This window comes from Salvelinus fontinalis, chromosome 16 (genome assembly GCF_029448725.1).
Source record: "Salvelinus fontinalis isolate EN_2023a chromosome 16, ASM2944872v1, whole genome shotgun sequence".
Taxonomy (NCBI): domain Eukaryota; kingdom Metazoa; phylum Chordata; class Actinopteri; order Salmoniformes; family Salmonidae; genus Salvelinus; species Salvelinus fontinalis.
The window spans coordinates 46,033,989-46,050,440 of NC_074680.1; the positions used below are offsets into that span (position 1 = coordinate 46,033,989).

Sequence of the window (16,452 nt, forward strand, 5' to 3'; positions counted from 1 at the left end):
CCCGTCTCTCTCTGCTCTCTCCCGTCTCTCTCTACCCTCTCCCGTCTCTCTCTGCCCTCTCCCGTCTCTCTCTGCTCTCTCCCGTCTCTCTCTGCTCTCTCCCGTCTCTCTCTGCTCTCTCCCGTCTCTCTCTGCTCTCTCCCGTCTCTCTCTGCTCTCTCCCGTCTCTCTCTGCTCTCTCCCGTCTCTCTCTCTACTCTCTGCCGTCTCTCTCTACTCTCTCCCGTCTCTCTCTACTCTCTCTCTACTCTCTCCCGTCTCTCTCTACTCTCTCCCGTCTCTCTCTACTCTCTCCCGTCTCTCTCTACTCTCTCCCGTCTCTCTCTACTCTCTCCCGTCTCTCTCCCGTCTCTCTCCCGTCTCTCTCCCGTCTCTCTCCCGTCTCTCTCCCGTCTCTCTCTACTCTCTCTACTCTCTCTACTCTCCCGTCTCTCTCCCGTCTCTCTCCCGTCTCTCTCCCGTCTCTCTAGTCTCTCTCTACTCTCTCTACTCTCTCTACTCTCTCCCGTCTCTCTCCCGTCTCTCTCCCGTCTCTCTCCCGTCTCTCTCTACTCTCTCCCGTCTCTCTCTACTCTCTCCCGTCTCTCTCCCGTCTCTCTCCCGTCTCTCTCCCGTCTCTCTCTACTCTCTCCCGTCTCTCTCTACTCTCTCCCGTCTCTCTCCCGTCTCTCTCCCGTCTTTCTCCCGTCTCTCTCCCGTCTCTCTCTACTCTCTCCCGTCTCTCTCTACTCTCTCCCGTCTCTCTACTCTCTCCCGTCTCTCTCCCGTCTCTCTCTACTCTCTCCCGTCTCTCTCTACTCTCTCCCGTCTCTCTCCCGTCTCTCTCCCGTCTCTCTCCCGTCTCTCTCCCGTCTCTCTCCCGTCTCTCTCCCGTCTCTCTCCCGTCTCTCTCCCGTCTCTCTCTACTCTCTCCCGTCTCTCTCTACTCTCTCCCGTCTCTCTCTACTCTCTCCCGTCTCTCTCTACTCTCTCCCGTCTCCCTCTACTCTCTCCCGTCTCTCTCTACTCTCTCCCGTCTCTCTCTACTCTCTCCCGTCTCTCTCCCGTCTCTCTCCCGTCTCTCTCCCGTCTCTCCCGTCTCTCTCCCGTCTCTCTCCCGTCTCTCTCTACTCTCTTCCGTCTCTCTCTACTCTCTTCCGTCTCTCTACTCTCCCGTCTCTCTCTACTCTCTCCCGTCTCTCTCTACTCTCTCTACTCTCTCCCGTCTCTCCCGTCTCTCTCCCGTCTCTCTCCCGTCTCTCTCCCGTCTCTCTCCCGTCTCTCTCCCGTCTCTCTCCCGTCTCTCTCTACTCTCTCCCGTCTCTCTCTACTCTCTCCCGTCTCTCTCTACTCTCTCCCGTCTCTCTCTACTCTCTCCCGTCTCCCTCTACTCTCTCCCGTCTCTCTCTACTCTCTCCCGTCTCTCTCTACTCTCTCCCGTCTCTCTCCCGTCTCTCTCCCGTCTCTCTCCCGTCTCTCTCCCGTCTCTCCCGTCTCTCTCCCGTCTCTCTCTACTCTCTTCCGTCTCTCTCTACTCTCTTCCGTCTCTCTACTCTCCCGTCTCTCTCTACTCTCTCCCGTCTCTCTCTACTCTCTCCCGTCTCTCTCTACTCTCTCCCGTCTCTCTCTACTCTCTCCCGTCTCTCTCTACTCTCTCCCGTCTCCCTCTACTCTCTCCCGTCTCTCTCTACTCTCTCCCGTCTCTCTCCCGTCTCTCTCCCGTCTCTCTCTACTCTCTCCCGTCTCTCTCCCGTCTCTCTCCCGTCGCTCTCCCGTCCCTCTCCCGTCTCTCTCCCGTCTCTCTCCCGTCTCTCTCCCGTCTCTCTCCCGTCTCTCTCCCGTCTCTCTCCCGTCTCTCTCCCGTCTCTCTCCCGTCTCTCTCTACTCTCTTCCGTCTCTCTCTACTCTCTTCCGTCTCTCTACTCTCTTCCGTCTCTCTCTACTCTCCCGTCTCTCTCTACTCTCTCCCGTCTCCCTCTACTCTCTCCCGTCTCCCTCTACTCTCTCCCGTCTCTCTCTACTCTCTCCCGTCTCTCTCTACTCTCTCCCGTCTCTCTCTACTCTCCCGTCTCTCTCTACTCTCTCCCGTCTCCCTCTACTCTCTCCCGTCTCTCTCTACTCTCTCCTGTCTCTCTCTACTCTCTCCCGTCTCTCTCTACTCTCTCCCGTCTCTCTCTACTCTCTTCCGTCTCTCTCTACTCTCCCGTCTCTCTCTACTCTCTCCCGTCTCCCTCTACTCTCTCCCGTCTCTCTCTACTCTCTCCCGTCTCTCTCTACTCTCTCCCGTCTCTCTCTACTCTCTCTACTCTCTCCCCTGTCTCTCTCTACTCTCTCCCCTGTCTCTCTCTACTCTCTCCCGTCTCTCTCTACTCTCTCCCGTCTCTCTCTACTCTCTCCCGTCTCTCTCTACTCTCTCCCGTCTCTCTCTACTCTCTCCCGTCTCTCTCTACTCTCTCCCGTCTCTCTCTACTCTCTCCCGTCTCTCTCTACTCTCTCCCGTCTCTCTCTACTCTCTCCCGTCTCTCTCTACTCTCTCCCGTCTCTCTCTACTCTCTCCCGTCTCTCTCTACTCTCTCCCGTCTCTCTCTACTCTCTCCCGTCTCTCTCTACTCTCTCCCGTCTCTCTCTACTCTCTCCCGTCTCTCTCTACTCTCTCCCGTCTCTCTACTCTCTCCCGTCTCTCTCTACTCTCTCCCGTCTCTCTCTACTCTCTCCCGTCTCTCTCCCGTCTCTCTCCCGTCTCTCTCCCGTCTCTCTCCCGTCTCTCTCCCGTCTCTCTCCCGTCTCTCTCTACTCTCTCCCGTCTCTCTCTACTCTCTCCCGTCTCTCTCTACTCTCTCCCGTCTCTCTCTACTCTCTCCCGTCTCTCTCTACTCTCTCCCGTCTCCCTCTACTCTCTCCCGTCTCTCTCTACTCTCTCCCGTCTCTCTCTACTCTCTCCCGTCTCTCTCTACTCTCTTCCGTCTCTCTCTACTCTCCCGTCTCTCTCTACTCTCTCCCGTCTCCCTCTACTCTCTCCCGTCTCTCTCTACTCTCTCCCGTCTCCCTCTACTCTCTCCCGTCTTTCTCTACTCTCTCCCGTCTTTCTCTACTCTCTCCCGTCTCTCTCCCGTCTCTCTCTACTCTCTCCCCTGTCTCTCTCTACTCTCTCCCGTCTCTCTCTACTCTCTCCCGTCTCTCTCTACTCTCTCCCGTCTCTCTCTACTCTCTCCCGTCTCTCTCTACTCTCTCCCGTCTCTCTCTACTCTCTCCCGTCTCTCTCTACTCTCTCCCGTCTCTCTCTACTCTCTCCCGTCTCTCTCTACTCTCTCCCGTCTCTCTCTACTCTCTCCCGTCTCTCTCTACTCTCTCCCGTCTCTCTCTACTCTCTCCCGTCTCTCTCCCGTCTCTCTCCCGTCTCTCTCCCGTCTCTCTCTACTCTCTCCCGTCTCTCTCTACTCTCTCCCGTCTCTCTCCCGTCTCTCTCCCGTCTCTCTCCCGTCTCTCTCTACTCTCTCCCGTCTCTCTCTACTCTCTCCCGTCTCTCTAAGTACAGGGTCATGTTTCCCAAAGTGTTTTGTAGCACTAAGATCACTGTCAGTTGTTGCCTAATGCCTACAAAACAGACTTAAGATGATCATAGTGCTAGGAAGGTTTTGTGAACCTCGCCCCACTACAGTGTAGATGAAAGTCTCTCACCACCGGTGGTAAAACAAGATAATATTGTGTTATAACATGATCTAATCTCAATTGATGTGTTATATTCCAGGGCCTTGTTTCTCATGTCAAAGAGCAGCTTTCAGCCTCCCAAGCTAAAAGACAAAACAAAATGGTAAGTACAGTACACATGTCATGTGACCTGGAGCATTTCTGTTATACTACTACAGTCAGTAACAGTAGGTTCCCTCCCCCCTGCAGGACCACAGCCTTCCATAACTTTGTTAAAGTCTCGCTGACCAAGAACCCGAAGAAGAGACCGACAGCTGAGAAGCTGTTAACGGTAACTGACACGTCCTCATGAAAACAGGAACTGCCTTGTTTATGTTGTTGTTGTCTCTCTCTATGTTGTTGTCTCTCTCTATGTTGTTGTCTCTCTCTATGTTGTTGTTGTCTCTCTATGTTGTTGTTGTCTCTCTCTATGTTGTTGTCTCTCTCTATGTTGTTGTCTCTCTTTATGTTGTTGTCTCTCTTTATGTTGTTGTCTCTCTTTATGTTGTTGTCTCTCTCTATGTTGTTGTCTCTCTTTATGTTGTTGTCTCTCTTTATGTTGTTGTCTCTCTCTATGTTGTTGTCTCTGTTTATGTTGTTGTCTCTCTCTATGTTGTTGTCTCTCTTTATGTTGTTGTCTCTCTTTATGTTGTTGTCTCTCTTTATGTTGTTGTCTCTGTTTATGTTGTTGTCTCTGTTTATGTTGTTGTCTCTCTTTATGTTGTTGTCTCTCTCTATGTTGTTGTCTCTGTTTATGTTGTTGTCTCTCTTTATGTTGTTGTCTCTCTCTATGTTGTTGTCTCTCTCTATGTTGTTGTCTCTCTTTATGTTGTTGTCTCTCTCTTTATGTTGTTGTCTCTCTCTTTATGTTGTTGTCTCTCTCTTTATGTTGTTGTCTCTCTCTTTATGTTGTTGTCTCTCTCTTTATGTTGTTGTCTCTGTTTATGTTGTTGTTGTCTCTCTTTATGTTGTTGTTGTCTCTCTTTATGTTGTTGTCTCTCTCTTTATGTTGTTGTCTCTCTTTATGTTGTTGTCTCTGTTTATGTTGTTGTCTCTGTTTATGTTGTTGTCTCTGTTTATGTTGTTGTCTCTCTTTATGTTGTTGTCTCTCTTTATGTTGTTGTCTCTATGTTGTTGTTGTCTCTATGTTGTTGTCTTAGGTCTCTATGTTGTTGTCTTAGGTCTCTATGTTGTTGTCTTAGGTCTCTATGTTGTTGTCTTAGGTCTCTATGTTGTTGTCTCTGTTTATGTTGTTGTCTCTCTTTATGTTGTTGTCTCTCTTTATGTTGTTGTCTCTATGTTGTTGTCTTAGGTCTCTATGTTGTTGTCTTAGGTCTCTATGTTGTTGTCTTAGGTCTCTATGTTGTTGTCTTAGGTCTCTATGTTGTTGTCTTAGGTCTTTATGTTGTTGTCTCTCTCTATGTTGTTGTCTCTCTTTATGTTGTTGTCTCTCTCTTTATGTTGTTGTCTCTGTTTATGTTGTTGTCTCTGTTTATGTTGTTGTCTCTGTTTATGTTGTTGTCTCTCTTTATGTTGTTGTCTCTATGTTGTTGTCTTAGGTCTCTATGTTGTTGTCTTAGGTCTCTATGTTGTTGTCTTAGGTCTCTATGTTGTTGTCTTAGGTCTCTATGTTGTTGTCTTAGGTCTCTATGTTGTTGTCTCTGTTTATGTTGTTGTCTCTTATGTTGTTGTCTCTCTTTATGTTGTTGTCTCTGTTTATGTTGTTGTCTCTGTTTATGTTGTTGTCTCTGTTTATGTTGTTGTCTCTGTTTATGTTGTTGTCTCTGTTTATGTTGTTGTCTCTGTTTATGTTGTTGTCTCTCTCTATGTTGTTGTCTCTCTCTATGTTGTTGTCTCTCTCTATGTTGTTGTCTCTCTCTATGTTGTTGTCTCTCTCTATGTTGTTGTCTCTCTTTATGTTGTTGTCTCTCTCTTTATGTTGTTGTTGTCTCTCTTTATGTTGTTGTCTCTCTTTATGTTGTTGTCTCTCTCTATGTTGTTGTCTCTCTTTATGTTGTTGTCTCTCTTTATGTTGTTGTCTCTCTCTATGTTGTTGTCTCTCTCTATGTTGTTGTCTCTCTTTATGTTGTTGTCTCTCTCTATGTTGTTGTCTCTCTTTATGTTGTTGTCTCTTATGTTGTTGTCTCTGTTTATGTTGTTGTCTCTGTTTATGTTGTTGTCTCTGTTTATGTTGTTGTCTCTGTTTATGTTGTTGTCTCTGTTTATGTTGTTGTCTCTCTCTATGTTGTTGTCTCTTATGTTGTTGTCTCTGTTTATGTTGTTGTCTCTGTTTATGTTGTTGTCTCTCTTTATGTTGTTGTCTCTCTCTATGTTGTTGTCTCTCTTTATGTTGTTGTCTCTTTATGTTGTTGTCTTAGGTCTCTATGTTGTTGTTGTCTCTCTCTATGTTGTTGTCTCTCTTTATGTTGTTGTCTCTCTCTATGTTGTTGTCTCTCTTTATGTTGTTGTCTCTCTTTATGTTGTTGTCTCTCTCTATGTTGTTGTCTCTCTCTATGTTGTTGTCTCTCTCTATGTTGTTGTCTCTCTTTATGTTGTTGTCTCTCTTTATGTTGTTGTCTCTCTTTATGTTGTTGTCTCTCTTTATGTTGTTGTCTCTCTTTATGTTGTTGTCTCTCTTTATGTTGTTGTCTCTCTCTATGTTGTTGTCTCTGTTTATGTTGTTGTCTCTGTTTATGTTGTTGTCTTAGGTCTCTCTTTATGTTGTTGTCTTAGGTCTCTCTTCATGTTGTTGTCTCTCTCTATGTTGTTGTCTCTCTTTATGTTGTTGTCTCTCTTTATGTTGTTGTCTCTGTTTATGTTGTTGTCTCTGTTTATGTTGTTGTCTCAGTTTATGTTGTTGTCTCTGTTTATGTTGTTGTCTCTCTCTATGTTGTTGTCTCTCTTTATGTTGTTGTCTCTCTCTATGTTGTTGTCTTAGGTCTCTCTTTATGTTGTTGTTGTCTCTCTTTATGTTGTTGTCTCTCTCTATGTTGTTGTCTCTGTTTATGTTGTTGTCTCTCTTTATGTTGTTGTTGTCTCTCTTTATGTTGTTGTCTCTCTCTATGTTGTTGTCTCTCTCTATGTTGTTGTCTCTGTTTATGTTGTTCTCTCTGTTTATGTTGTTGTCTCTCTCTATGTTGTTGTCTCTCTTTATGTTGTTGTCTCTCTCTATGTTGTTGTCTTAGGTCTCTCTTTATGTTGTTGTTGTCTCTCTTTATGTTGTTGTTGTCTCTGTTTATGTTGTTGTCTCTGTTTATGTTGTTGTCTGTGTTTATGTTGTTGTCTCTGTTTATGTTGTTGTCTCTCTCTATGTTGTTGTCTCTCTTTATGTTGTTGTTGTCTCTCTTTATGTTGTTGTCTCTCTTTATGTTGTCTCTCTTTATGTTGTTGTCTCTGTTTATGTTGTTGTCGTCTCTCTTTATGTTGTTGTCGTCTCTCTTTATGTTGTTGTTGTCTCTGTTTATGTTGTTGTCGTCTCTCTTTATGTTGTTGTCTCTCTTTATGTTGTTGTTGTCTCTCTTTATGTTGTTGTTGTCTCTCTTTATGTTGTTGTCTCTCTTTATGTTGTTGTCTCTCTTTATGTTGTTGTCTCTCTTTATGTTGTTGTCTCTGTTTATGTTGTTGTCTCTCTCTATGTTGTTGTCTCTCTTTATGTTGTTGTCTCTCTCTATGTTGTTGTCTTAGGTCTCTCTTTATGTTGTTGTCTCTCTCTATGTTGTTGTCTCTCTCTATGTTGTTGTCTCTCTCTATGTTGTTGTCTCTCTCTATGTTGTTGTCTCTCTTTATGTTGTTGTCTCTCTTTATGTTGTTGTCTCTATGTTGTTGTCTCTCTATGTTGTTGTCTCTCTTTATGTTGTTGTCTCTCTTTATGTTGTTGTCTCTCTTTATGTTGTTGTTGTCTCTCTTTATGTTGTTGTTGTCTCTCTTTATGTTGTTGTTGTCTCTCTTTATGTTGTTGTTGTCTCTCTTTATGTTGTTGTTGTCTCTCTTTATGTTGTTGTCTCTGTTTATGTTGTTGTCTCTGTTTATGTTGTTGTCTCTCTTTATGTTGTTGTCTCTCTTTATGTTGTTGTCTCTGTTTATGTTGTTGTCTCTGTTTATGTTGTTGTCTCTGTTTATGTTGTTGTCTCTCTTTATGTTGTTGTCTCTCTTTATGTTGTTGTCTCTGTTTATGTTGTTGTCTCTGTTTATGTTGTTGTCTCTCTCTATGTTGTTGTCTCTCTTTATGTTGTTGTTGTCTCTCTTTATGTTGTTGTCTCTCTTTATGTTTTCTCTCTTTATGTTGTTGTCTCTGTTTATGTTGTTGTCTCTGTTTATGTTGTTGTCGTCTCTCTTTATGTTGTTGTCTCTCTTTATGTTGTTGTTGTCTCTCTTTATGTTGTTGTTGTCTCTCTTTATGTTGTTGTTGTCTCTCTCTTTATGTTGTTGTCTCTGTTTATGTTGTTGTCGTCTCTCTTTATGTTGTTGTTGTCTCTCTTTATTTTGTTGTTGTCTCTCTTTATGTTGTTGTCTCTCTTTATGTTGTTGTTGTCTCTCTTTATGTTGTTGTTGTCTCTCTTTATGTTGTTGTTGTCTCTCTTTATGTTGTTGTCTCTGTTTATGTTGTTGTCTCTGTTTATGTTGTTGTCTCTCTCTATGTTGTTGTCTCTCTTTATGTTGTTGTCTCTGTTTATGTTGTTGTCTCTCTCTATGTTGTTGTTGTCTCTCTTTATGTTGTTGTTGTCTCTGTTTATGTTGTTGTCTCTCTTTATGTTGTTGTCTCTCTTTATGTTGTTGTCTCTGTTTATGTTGTTGTCTTAGGTCTCTCTTTATGTTGTTGTCTTAGGTCTCTCTTTATGTTGTTGTCTCTGTTTATGTTGTTGTCTTAGGTCTCTCTCTATGTTGTTGTCTTAGGTCTCTCTTTCTGTTGTTGTCTTAGGTCTCTCTCTATGTTGTTGTCTTAGGTCTCTCTTTATGTTGTTGTCTTAGGTCTCTCTCTTGTTGTGATGTGTGTTTTGTCCTATATTTATATTGTATTTATTTATTTTAATCCCAGGCCCCCGTCCCCGCTCGAGGCCTTTTGGTAGGCCGTCATTGTAAATAAGAATTTGTTCTTAATTGACTTGCCTTGTTAAATAAAGGTTACATTTTTTTTTTAAATGAACTGGGGGACGAAACCATTCAGTATAACTCTTAAGGCCGTTTCCGTACCCAGATGGAAACTGGCCCTGGGCTAAAAAGCATGCTCGACGTAAAATCTCAGTTTTGAAAGTGCTTTAGGGATAGGGTAAACCAGCCCTTAGAGAGTCTAATTCGTCTAGAGTTGTTAATTAGAATGTTCTGGAGCATTAGGTTGACGTGATTCATCCTCTGAGATGTACCAGGTCTTAATGATGGTGAACCAGTCTTCATCTCAGTGGTGAAATATGTCAGAGGTCCTAGTTAATAGTTGTCACTTTCTTTTAAAGCTTGGTATTAGGAGCATTAGTGGCCATCTTGTGTTCTTGATGTGTCACTAGATCAACAATAAAGTCTGTCTGGCTCCCTCTGTCTGTCTGGCTCCCTCTGTCTGTCTGGCTCCCTCTGTCTGTCTGGCTCCCTCTGTCTGTCTGGCTCCCTCTGTCTGTCTGGCTCCCTCCCTCTGTCTGTCTGGCTCCCTCCCTCTGTCTGTCTGGCTCCCTCCCTCTGTCTGTCTGGCTCCCTCCCTCTGTCTGTCTGGCTCCCTCCCTCTTTCTGTCTGGCTCCCTCCCTCTGTCTGTCTGGCTCCCTCCCTCTGTCTGTCTGACTCCCTCACTCTGTCCATCTGTCTGGCTCCCTCTATCTGTCCATCTGTTTGACTCCCTCACTCTGTCCATCTGTTTGACTCCCTCACTCTGTCTGTCTGACTCCCTCACTCTGTCTGTCTGACTCCCTCTATCTGTCCATCTGTCTGGCTCCCTCTCTCTGTCTGTCTGTGTTGGTCGGTCGCTCGTCTGTCTCGCTCTCCCTCCGTCTGTCTCTCTTTTTCCATCTGTCCGTCTGTGTCTCTCACTCTGTGTCTGTCTGTCTGTTTGTTGCAGCATGTGTTTGTAGGTCAGACAGGGCTGACCAGGAAAGTAGCTGTGGAGCTGTTGGACAAGATGAACAACCCTGATAATCACCAACACTTCTCTGAGGTGGACGACGATGACCTGGAGGTAAATAACTAACCACAGCCCAGTCTAAAATTGCTCCCTATTACCTAATCAACTACATTTTTATTAGAAAATTTTAAAAATGTGTCCCAAGATTATCTTAAGACATGAACAAAATGCATCAGCGATTAATCTTTTCCTTCAACTTTCTGAAGAGGCAACGTCACAGGAATGTCTGTCTGTCTGTGTGTGTTTTGTCTACCGCTTTGTGAAGCTGTTAGCGATGATGCTAATGTAATGGAAACAGTCTTATGGAAAAAGTTTCCCTGAACCTTCTCAATGAAATGTTAACTACAAAATAGACTGGTAGAATGATATCATGATTTTTTTTGCTTCAATCCGGTGGCCATTTTGTTTAGCAAACTCTGCAATCACATGAGCACTACAGAAACATTGCTAACCAAACAACGGTCTCTGGCAGGTGCACAGGTGAATTAAAGGGTAACTACAACCGAAAATCTACATTTTCATAGATTTTACCCAGATTTCAAAAGTGGTCAACGAATGTATTTTATAGGACCCCCTACGGTTGCCATCTCAGACCCAATTCCCCCATTTTCAAACACTGGCGAAATCCCCTCGCAATGATCTCAAACTGTGTGTCTAACACACAATGAAATTAAACACAGATGACTCCTCGCTAATCAGAGAAACGGTGTTGTGATGGACTGTGATTACAATTGATTCAGGGGAACCTGGTAAAATGTGTGTTTTTGTAGTGTTTCTAGCCACTGAATGGCTTTGAATTCACTATCGGCATGCCGTCAAATCTACAACCACTTTTTGGCGCTAACGTGTGCTCTCAAATCGTATCCTGTCGTCGACCGCCGATGGGAGTTGTTTTCATAATGTTTCTAATGCTGCTGCTACTGTTTATTATCTATCCTGTTGCCTCGTCACTTTATTTCCTAGTTATCTGTACGTATCTACCTCCATTGGGGCGGCAGGGTAGCCTAGTGGTTGGACTAGTAACTGAAAGGTTGCTAGATCAAATCCCCGAGCTGACAAGGTATAAATCTGTCGTTCTGCCCCTGAACAGGCAGTTAACTTCTTCTGGCTGCAAGCCCGAGGCCGGCCACAATATGACAACAGACACTTCAAGTGCAGGGCTCGAAATTCAAAATATATATTTTTTAAATATTTAACTTTCACACATTAACAAGTCCAATACAGCATTTGAAAGATAAACATCTTGTGAATCCAGCCAACATGTCCGATTTTTAAAATGTTTTACAGCGAAAACAGCACGTATATTTATGTTAGCTCACCACCAAATACAAAAAAGGATAGACATTTTTCACAGCACAGGTAGCATGCACAAAGCCAACCTAACTAACCAAGAAACAACTTCATCAGATGACAGTCTTATAACATGTTATACAATAAATCTATGTTTTGTTCGAAAATGTGCATATTTAGAGCTGAAATCAGTGGTTACACATTGTGCTAATGTAGCATCTTTTTCCCAGAACATCCGGATATTTTTCTGACTCTCACATATTCTGACCAAATAACTATTCATAAACATTACTAAAAAATACATGTTGTATAGGAAATGATAGATACACTAGTTCTTAATGCAATCGCAGTGTTAGAATTCTAAAAATAACTTAATTACGACAAAAGGCTTTACGATGAAAGCTTTACGATGAAAGCTTTACGATGAAAGCACACCATCGGATTATGTTAGTCACAGAAAAACACAGACATTTTTCCAGCCAAAGAGAGGAGTCACAAAAAGCAGAAATAGAGAAAATTAATCACTAACCTTTGATCTTCATCAGATGACACTCACAGGACTTCATGTTACACAATACATGTATGTTTTGTTTGATAAAGTTCATATTTATATCCAAAAATCTTAGTTTACATTGGCGCGTTATGTTCAGTAATGTTTTGTTTCCAAAACATCCCGTGATTTTGCAGAGAGCCACATCAATTTACAGAAATACTCATCATAAACATTGATAAAAGATACAAGTGTTTTACATGGAACTTTAGATAAACTTCTCCTTAATGCAACCGCTGTGTCAGATTTTTTAAAAACTTCATGGAAAAAGCACACCATGCAATAATCTGAGTACGGCGCTCAGACACAAAAACAAGCCATACAGATACCCGCCATGTTGTGGAGTCAACAGAAGTCAGAAATAGCGTTATAAATATTCACTTACCTTTGATGATCTTCATCAGAATGCACTCCCAGGAATCCCAGTTCCACAATAAATGTTTGTTTTGTTTGATAATGTCCATAATTGATGTCCAAATACCTCCTTTTTGTTTGCGCGTTTAGTTCAAAAATCCAAATTCATGATGCGCAGACCAGACAAAGTCAAAAAAATCCATTACAGTTCATAGAAACATGTCAAACGATGTATAGAATCAATCTTTAGGATGTTTTTAACATAAATCTTATGTTAACCTGTCTAGGATCAGCGTGCCGCTAGCGGCACTCCCCCCCCACCCCCACTGAAAAACCAGTGCCGCGAAATTTTTTTTTTTTTTTTTTTTTTCTTTCACACATTAAAGTCCAATACAGCTAATGAAAGACACAGATCTTGTGAATCCAGTCAACATGTCCGATTTTTAAAATGTTTTACAGGGAAGACACAATATGTAAAGATGTACATCTATTACCTAAAAACACATTAGCATAATCCACCATCTTTTATTTGTCCACCAACACCAGTAGCCATCACCAATTCGGCTAAACTAAGATATTTATAGCCCCTAACCAAGAAAAAAACTCATCAGATGACAGTCTGATAACATATTTATGGTATGGGATAGGTTTTGTTAGAAAAAAGTGCATATTTCAGGTAGATGGCATAGGTTACAATTGCACCCACCGTCACAAATGGAATAGAAAAACTACTTAGAGCAACGTGTTTACCTACTTACTAATCATCAAACATTTCGTAAAAATACACAGCATACACGAATCGAAAGACACAGATCCTGTGAATACAGACAATATTTCAGATTTTCTAAGTGTCTTACAGCGAAAACACAATAAATCGTTATATTAGCATAGCACATAGCACATAGCAGCCCAGCATTGATTCTAGCCAAAGTGAGCGATAACGTCAACATCGCCAAAAATATATTAATTTTTTCACTAACCTTCTCAGATTTCTTCCGATGACACTCCTGTAACATCATATTACACAATCCATATAGAGTTTGATCGAAAATGTTTATATTTAGCCACCAAAATCATGGTTAGACAATGTGAAATGTAGCTCAGCTGGTCAGAAAATGTCCTTGCGCCACTTAGACAGTGATCTACTCTTATACATAAATACTCATAAACGTGACTAAAAAATATAGGGTGGACAGGGATTGATAGACAATTTAATTCTTAATACAATTGCGGAATTACATTTTTTAATTTATCCTTACTTTTCAATACAGTTTGCGCCAAGCGAAGCTACGTCAAAAAACATGGCGTCCTAAGCCACTAAAATGTTTCGACAGAAACACGATTTATCATAATAAAAATGTCCTACTTTGAGCTGTTCTTCCATCAGTATCTTGGGCAAAGGATCCTTTCTTGGGAGTAATCGTCTTTTGGTGGAAAGCTGTCCTCTTGCCATGTGGAAATGCCAACTGCGTTCGGGATGAACTGAAAAGCGTGCCCAGCTATTCACATCGTTTCAAAAATAAATGTCCCAAAATCGCACTAAACGGATATCAATTGCTATAAAACGCTTTAAATTAACTACCTTATGATGTTTTTAACTCCTATAACGAGTGAAAAGATGACCGGAGAAATATAACAGGCTAAACTAACGCTTGGAACAGGAGCGGTCGGTGTCCTCCACGCGCGTTACGCACCAAGAAAAGACTTGCTAGCTACAGGGTTTTTTCATTTGTAGTGCCTGTGAACGCGCAATCGACCCCATTGGAATCGTCATCACGTAAAGGCATCCAGGGGAAGACGTAAGAAGTGTCCGTATAGTCATAGCAATAACAGTGCCCTTTTAACTGACTTCAGAACAGTGGCCAACATTTCTGAAATCTGACTCCATGTCAGGGAAATTGCTGTAAAATGGGCTCTGTTCCACTTAGAGACAAAATTTCAACTCCTATAGAAACTATAGACTGTTTTCTATCCAATAATAATAATAATATGCATATTGTACGATCAAGGATTTTGTGGGAAGCCGTTTCAAAAATTACCCAATTAGCATAAATAGTCTCAACAGCGCCCCCATCCTCAACAGGTTAAGAATCAATAATGTTTCAACCGGAGAATTCCTTTGTCTGTAGAAATGCAATGGAACGCAGCTAACTCTCACGGGGGCGGGCCTGAGTGGCACTATGCCAGACCCCTGACTCAATCAGCTCTCATTCCCTCATCCTTCACAGTAGAAGCATCAAACAAGGTTCTAACGACTGTTGACATCTAGTGGAAGCCTTAGGAAGTGCAATATGACCCCATAGACACTGTATATTGGATAGGCAAACCTACAAACCTCAGATTTCCCACTTCCTGGTTGGATTTTTTCTCAGGTTTTTGCCTGCCATATGAGTTCTGTTATACTCACAGACATCATTCAAACAGTTTTAGAAACTTCAGAGTGTTTTCTATCCAAATATACTAATAATATGCATATCTTAGCTTCTGGGCCTGAGTAGCAGGCAGTTTACTCTGGGCGCCTTATTCGTCCAAGCTACTCAATACTGCCCCCCAGCCATAAGAAGTTATCATTACTCATTGACTCAGTACTGGTACCCTGTGTATATAACCTAGTTATCATTAGTCAGTACTGGTACCCTGTGTATATAACCTAGTTATCATTACTCAGTACTGGTACCCTGTGTATATAACCTAGTTATCATTACTCAGTACTGGTACCCTGTGTATATAGCCTAGTTATCATTACTCAGTACTGGTACCCCGTGTATATAACCTAGTTATCATTACTCAGTACTGGTACCATGTGATTTAAATGTGAGCTTGTCTGAGGTGTCAGACTCGATGACAGCTGCTAACCGTTGGAGCACTGCGATTGGTTGCCTAAAATTATGGGGCGGGGCTTAGTGAAGGGTCAATTTGCAACACTTCTGTAGAATGATCCCATACAGTTGAAGTCTGAAGTTTATATACACTTAGGTTGGAATCATTAAAACTTGTTTTTTCTTGTTTTTTCTTGTTAACAAACTATAGTTTTGGCAAGTCGGTTAGGACATCTACTTTGTGCATGACACAAGTCATTTTCCCAACAATTGTTTACAGACAGATTATTTCACTTATAATTTAGTGTATCACAATTCCAGTGGGTCAGAAGTTTACATACACTAAGTTGACTGTGCCTTTAAACAGCTTGGAAAATTCCAGAAAATTATGTTATGGCTTTAGAAGCTTCTGATAGGCTAATTGACATAATTTGAGTCAATTGGAGGTGTACCTGTGGATGTATTTCAAGGCCTACCTTCAAACTCAGTGCCTCTTTGCTTTGCATCATGGGAAAATCAAAAGAAATCAGCCAAGACCTCAGAAAAAAAATTGTAGATCTCCACACGTCTGGTTCATTCTTGGGAGCAATTTCAAAATACCGGAAGGTACCACGTTCATCTGTACAAACAATAGTACACAAGTATAAACACCATGGGACCACGCAGCCGTCATACCGCTCAGGAAGGAGACGCGTTCTGTCTCCTAGAGATTAAGGTATTTTGGTGTGAAAAGTGCAAATCAATCTCAGAACCACAGCAAAGGACCTTGTGAAGATGCTGGAGGAAACAGGTACAAGAGTATCTATATCCACAGTAAAACAAGTCCTATATCGACATAACCTGAAAGGCCGCTCAGCAAGGAAGGAGCCACTGTTCCAAAACCGCCATAAAAAAGCCAGACTACGGTTTGCAACTGCACATGGGAACAAAGTTGGTACTTTTTGGAGAAATGTCCTCTAGTCTGATGAAACAAAAATAGAACTGTTTGGCCATAATGACCATCGTTATGTTTGGAGGAAAAAGTGGGAGGCTTGCAAGCCGAAGAACACCATCCCAACCGTGAAGCACGGGGTCGGCAGCATCATGTTGTGGGGGTGCTTTGCTGCAGGAGGGGCTGGTGCACTTCACAAAATAGATGGCGTAATGAGGTAGGAAAATTGTGGATATATTGAAGCAACATTTCAAGACATCAGTCAGGAAGTTAAATCTTGGTCGCAAATGGGTCTTTCAAATGGACAATGACCCCAAGCATACTTTCAAGGTTGTGGCAAAATGGCTTAATTAAGGACAACAAAGTCAAGGTATTGGAGTGGCCATCACAAAGCCCTGACCTCAATCCCATAGAACATGTGTGGGCAGAACTGAAAAAGCGTGTGCGAGCAAGGAGGCCTACAAACCTGACTCAGTTACACCAGCTCTATCAGGAGGAATGGGCCAAAATTCACCCGACTTATTGTGGGAAGCTTGTGGAAGGCTACCCGAAACGTTTGACCCAAGTTAAACAATTTAAAGTCAATGCTACCAAATACTAATTGAGTGTATGTATACTTCTGACCCACTGGGAATGTGATGAAAGAAATTAAAGCTGAAATAAATCATTCTCTCTACTATTATTTTGACATTTCACATTCTTAAAATAAAGTGGTGATCCTAACTGGTGATCCTATTTGTC

General features: G+C 42.5%; 1 protein-coding gene across 1 annotated transcript in view; it reads left to right on the forward strand.

Annotated features, from left to right (window-relative positions):
- Window positions 1-16,452, forward strand: part of LOC129813250 (mitogen-activated protein kinase kinase kinase kinase 5-like) — a 168,282-nt gene that overhangs the window by 75,397 nt on the left and 76,433 nt on the right. The window contains exons 11-13 of the mRNA XM_055865550.1: window positions 3,728-3,790; window positions 3,877-3,958; window positions 9,705-9,821. Of these exons, the coding sequence (XP_055721525.1) occupies window positions 3,728-3,790; window positions 3,877-3,958; window positions 9,705-9,821 (262 nt within the window). The remainder of the gene's footprint in view (window positions 1-3,727; window positions 3,791-3,876; window positions 3,959-9,704; window positions 9,822-16,452) is intronic.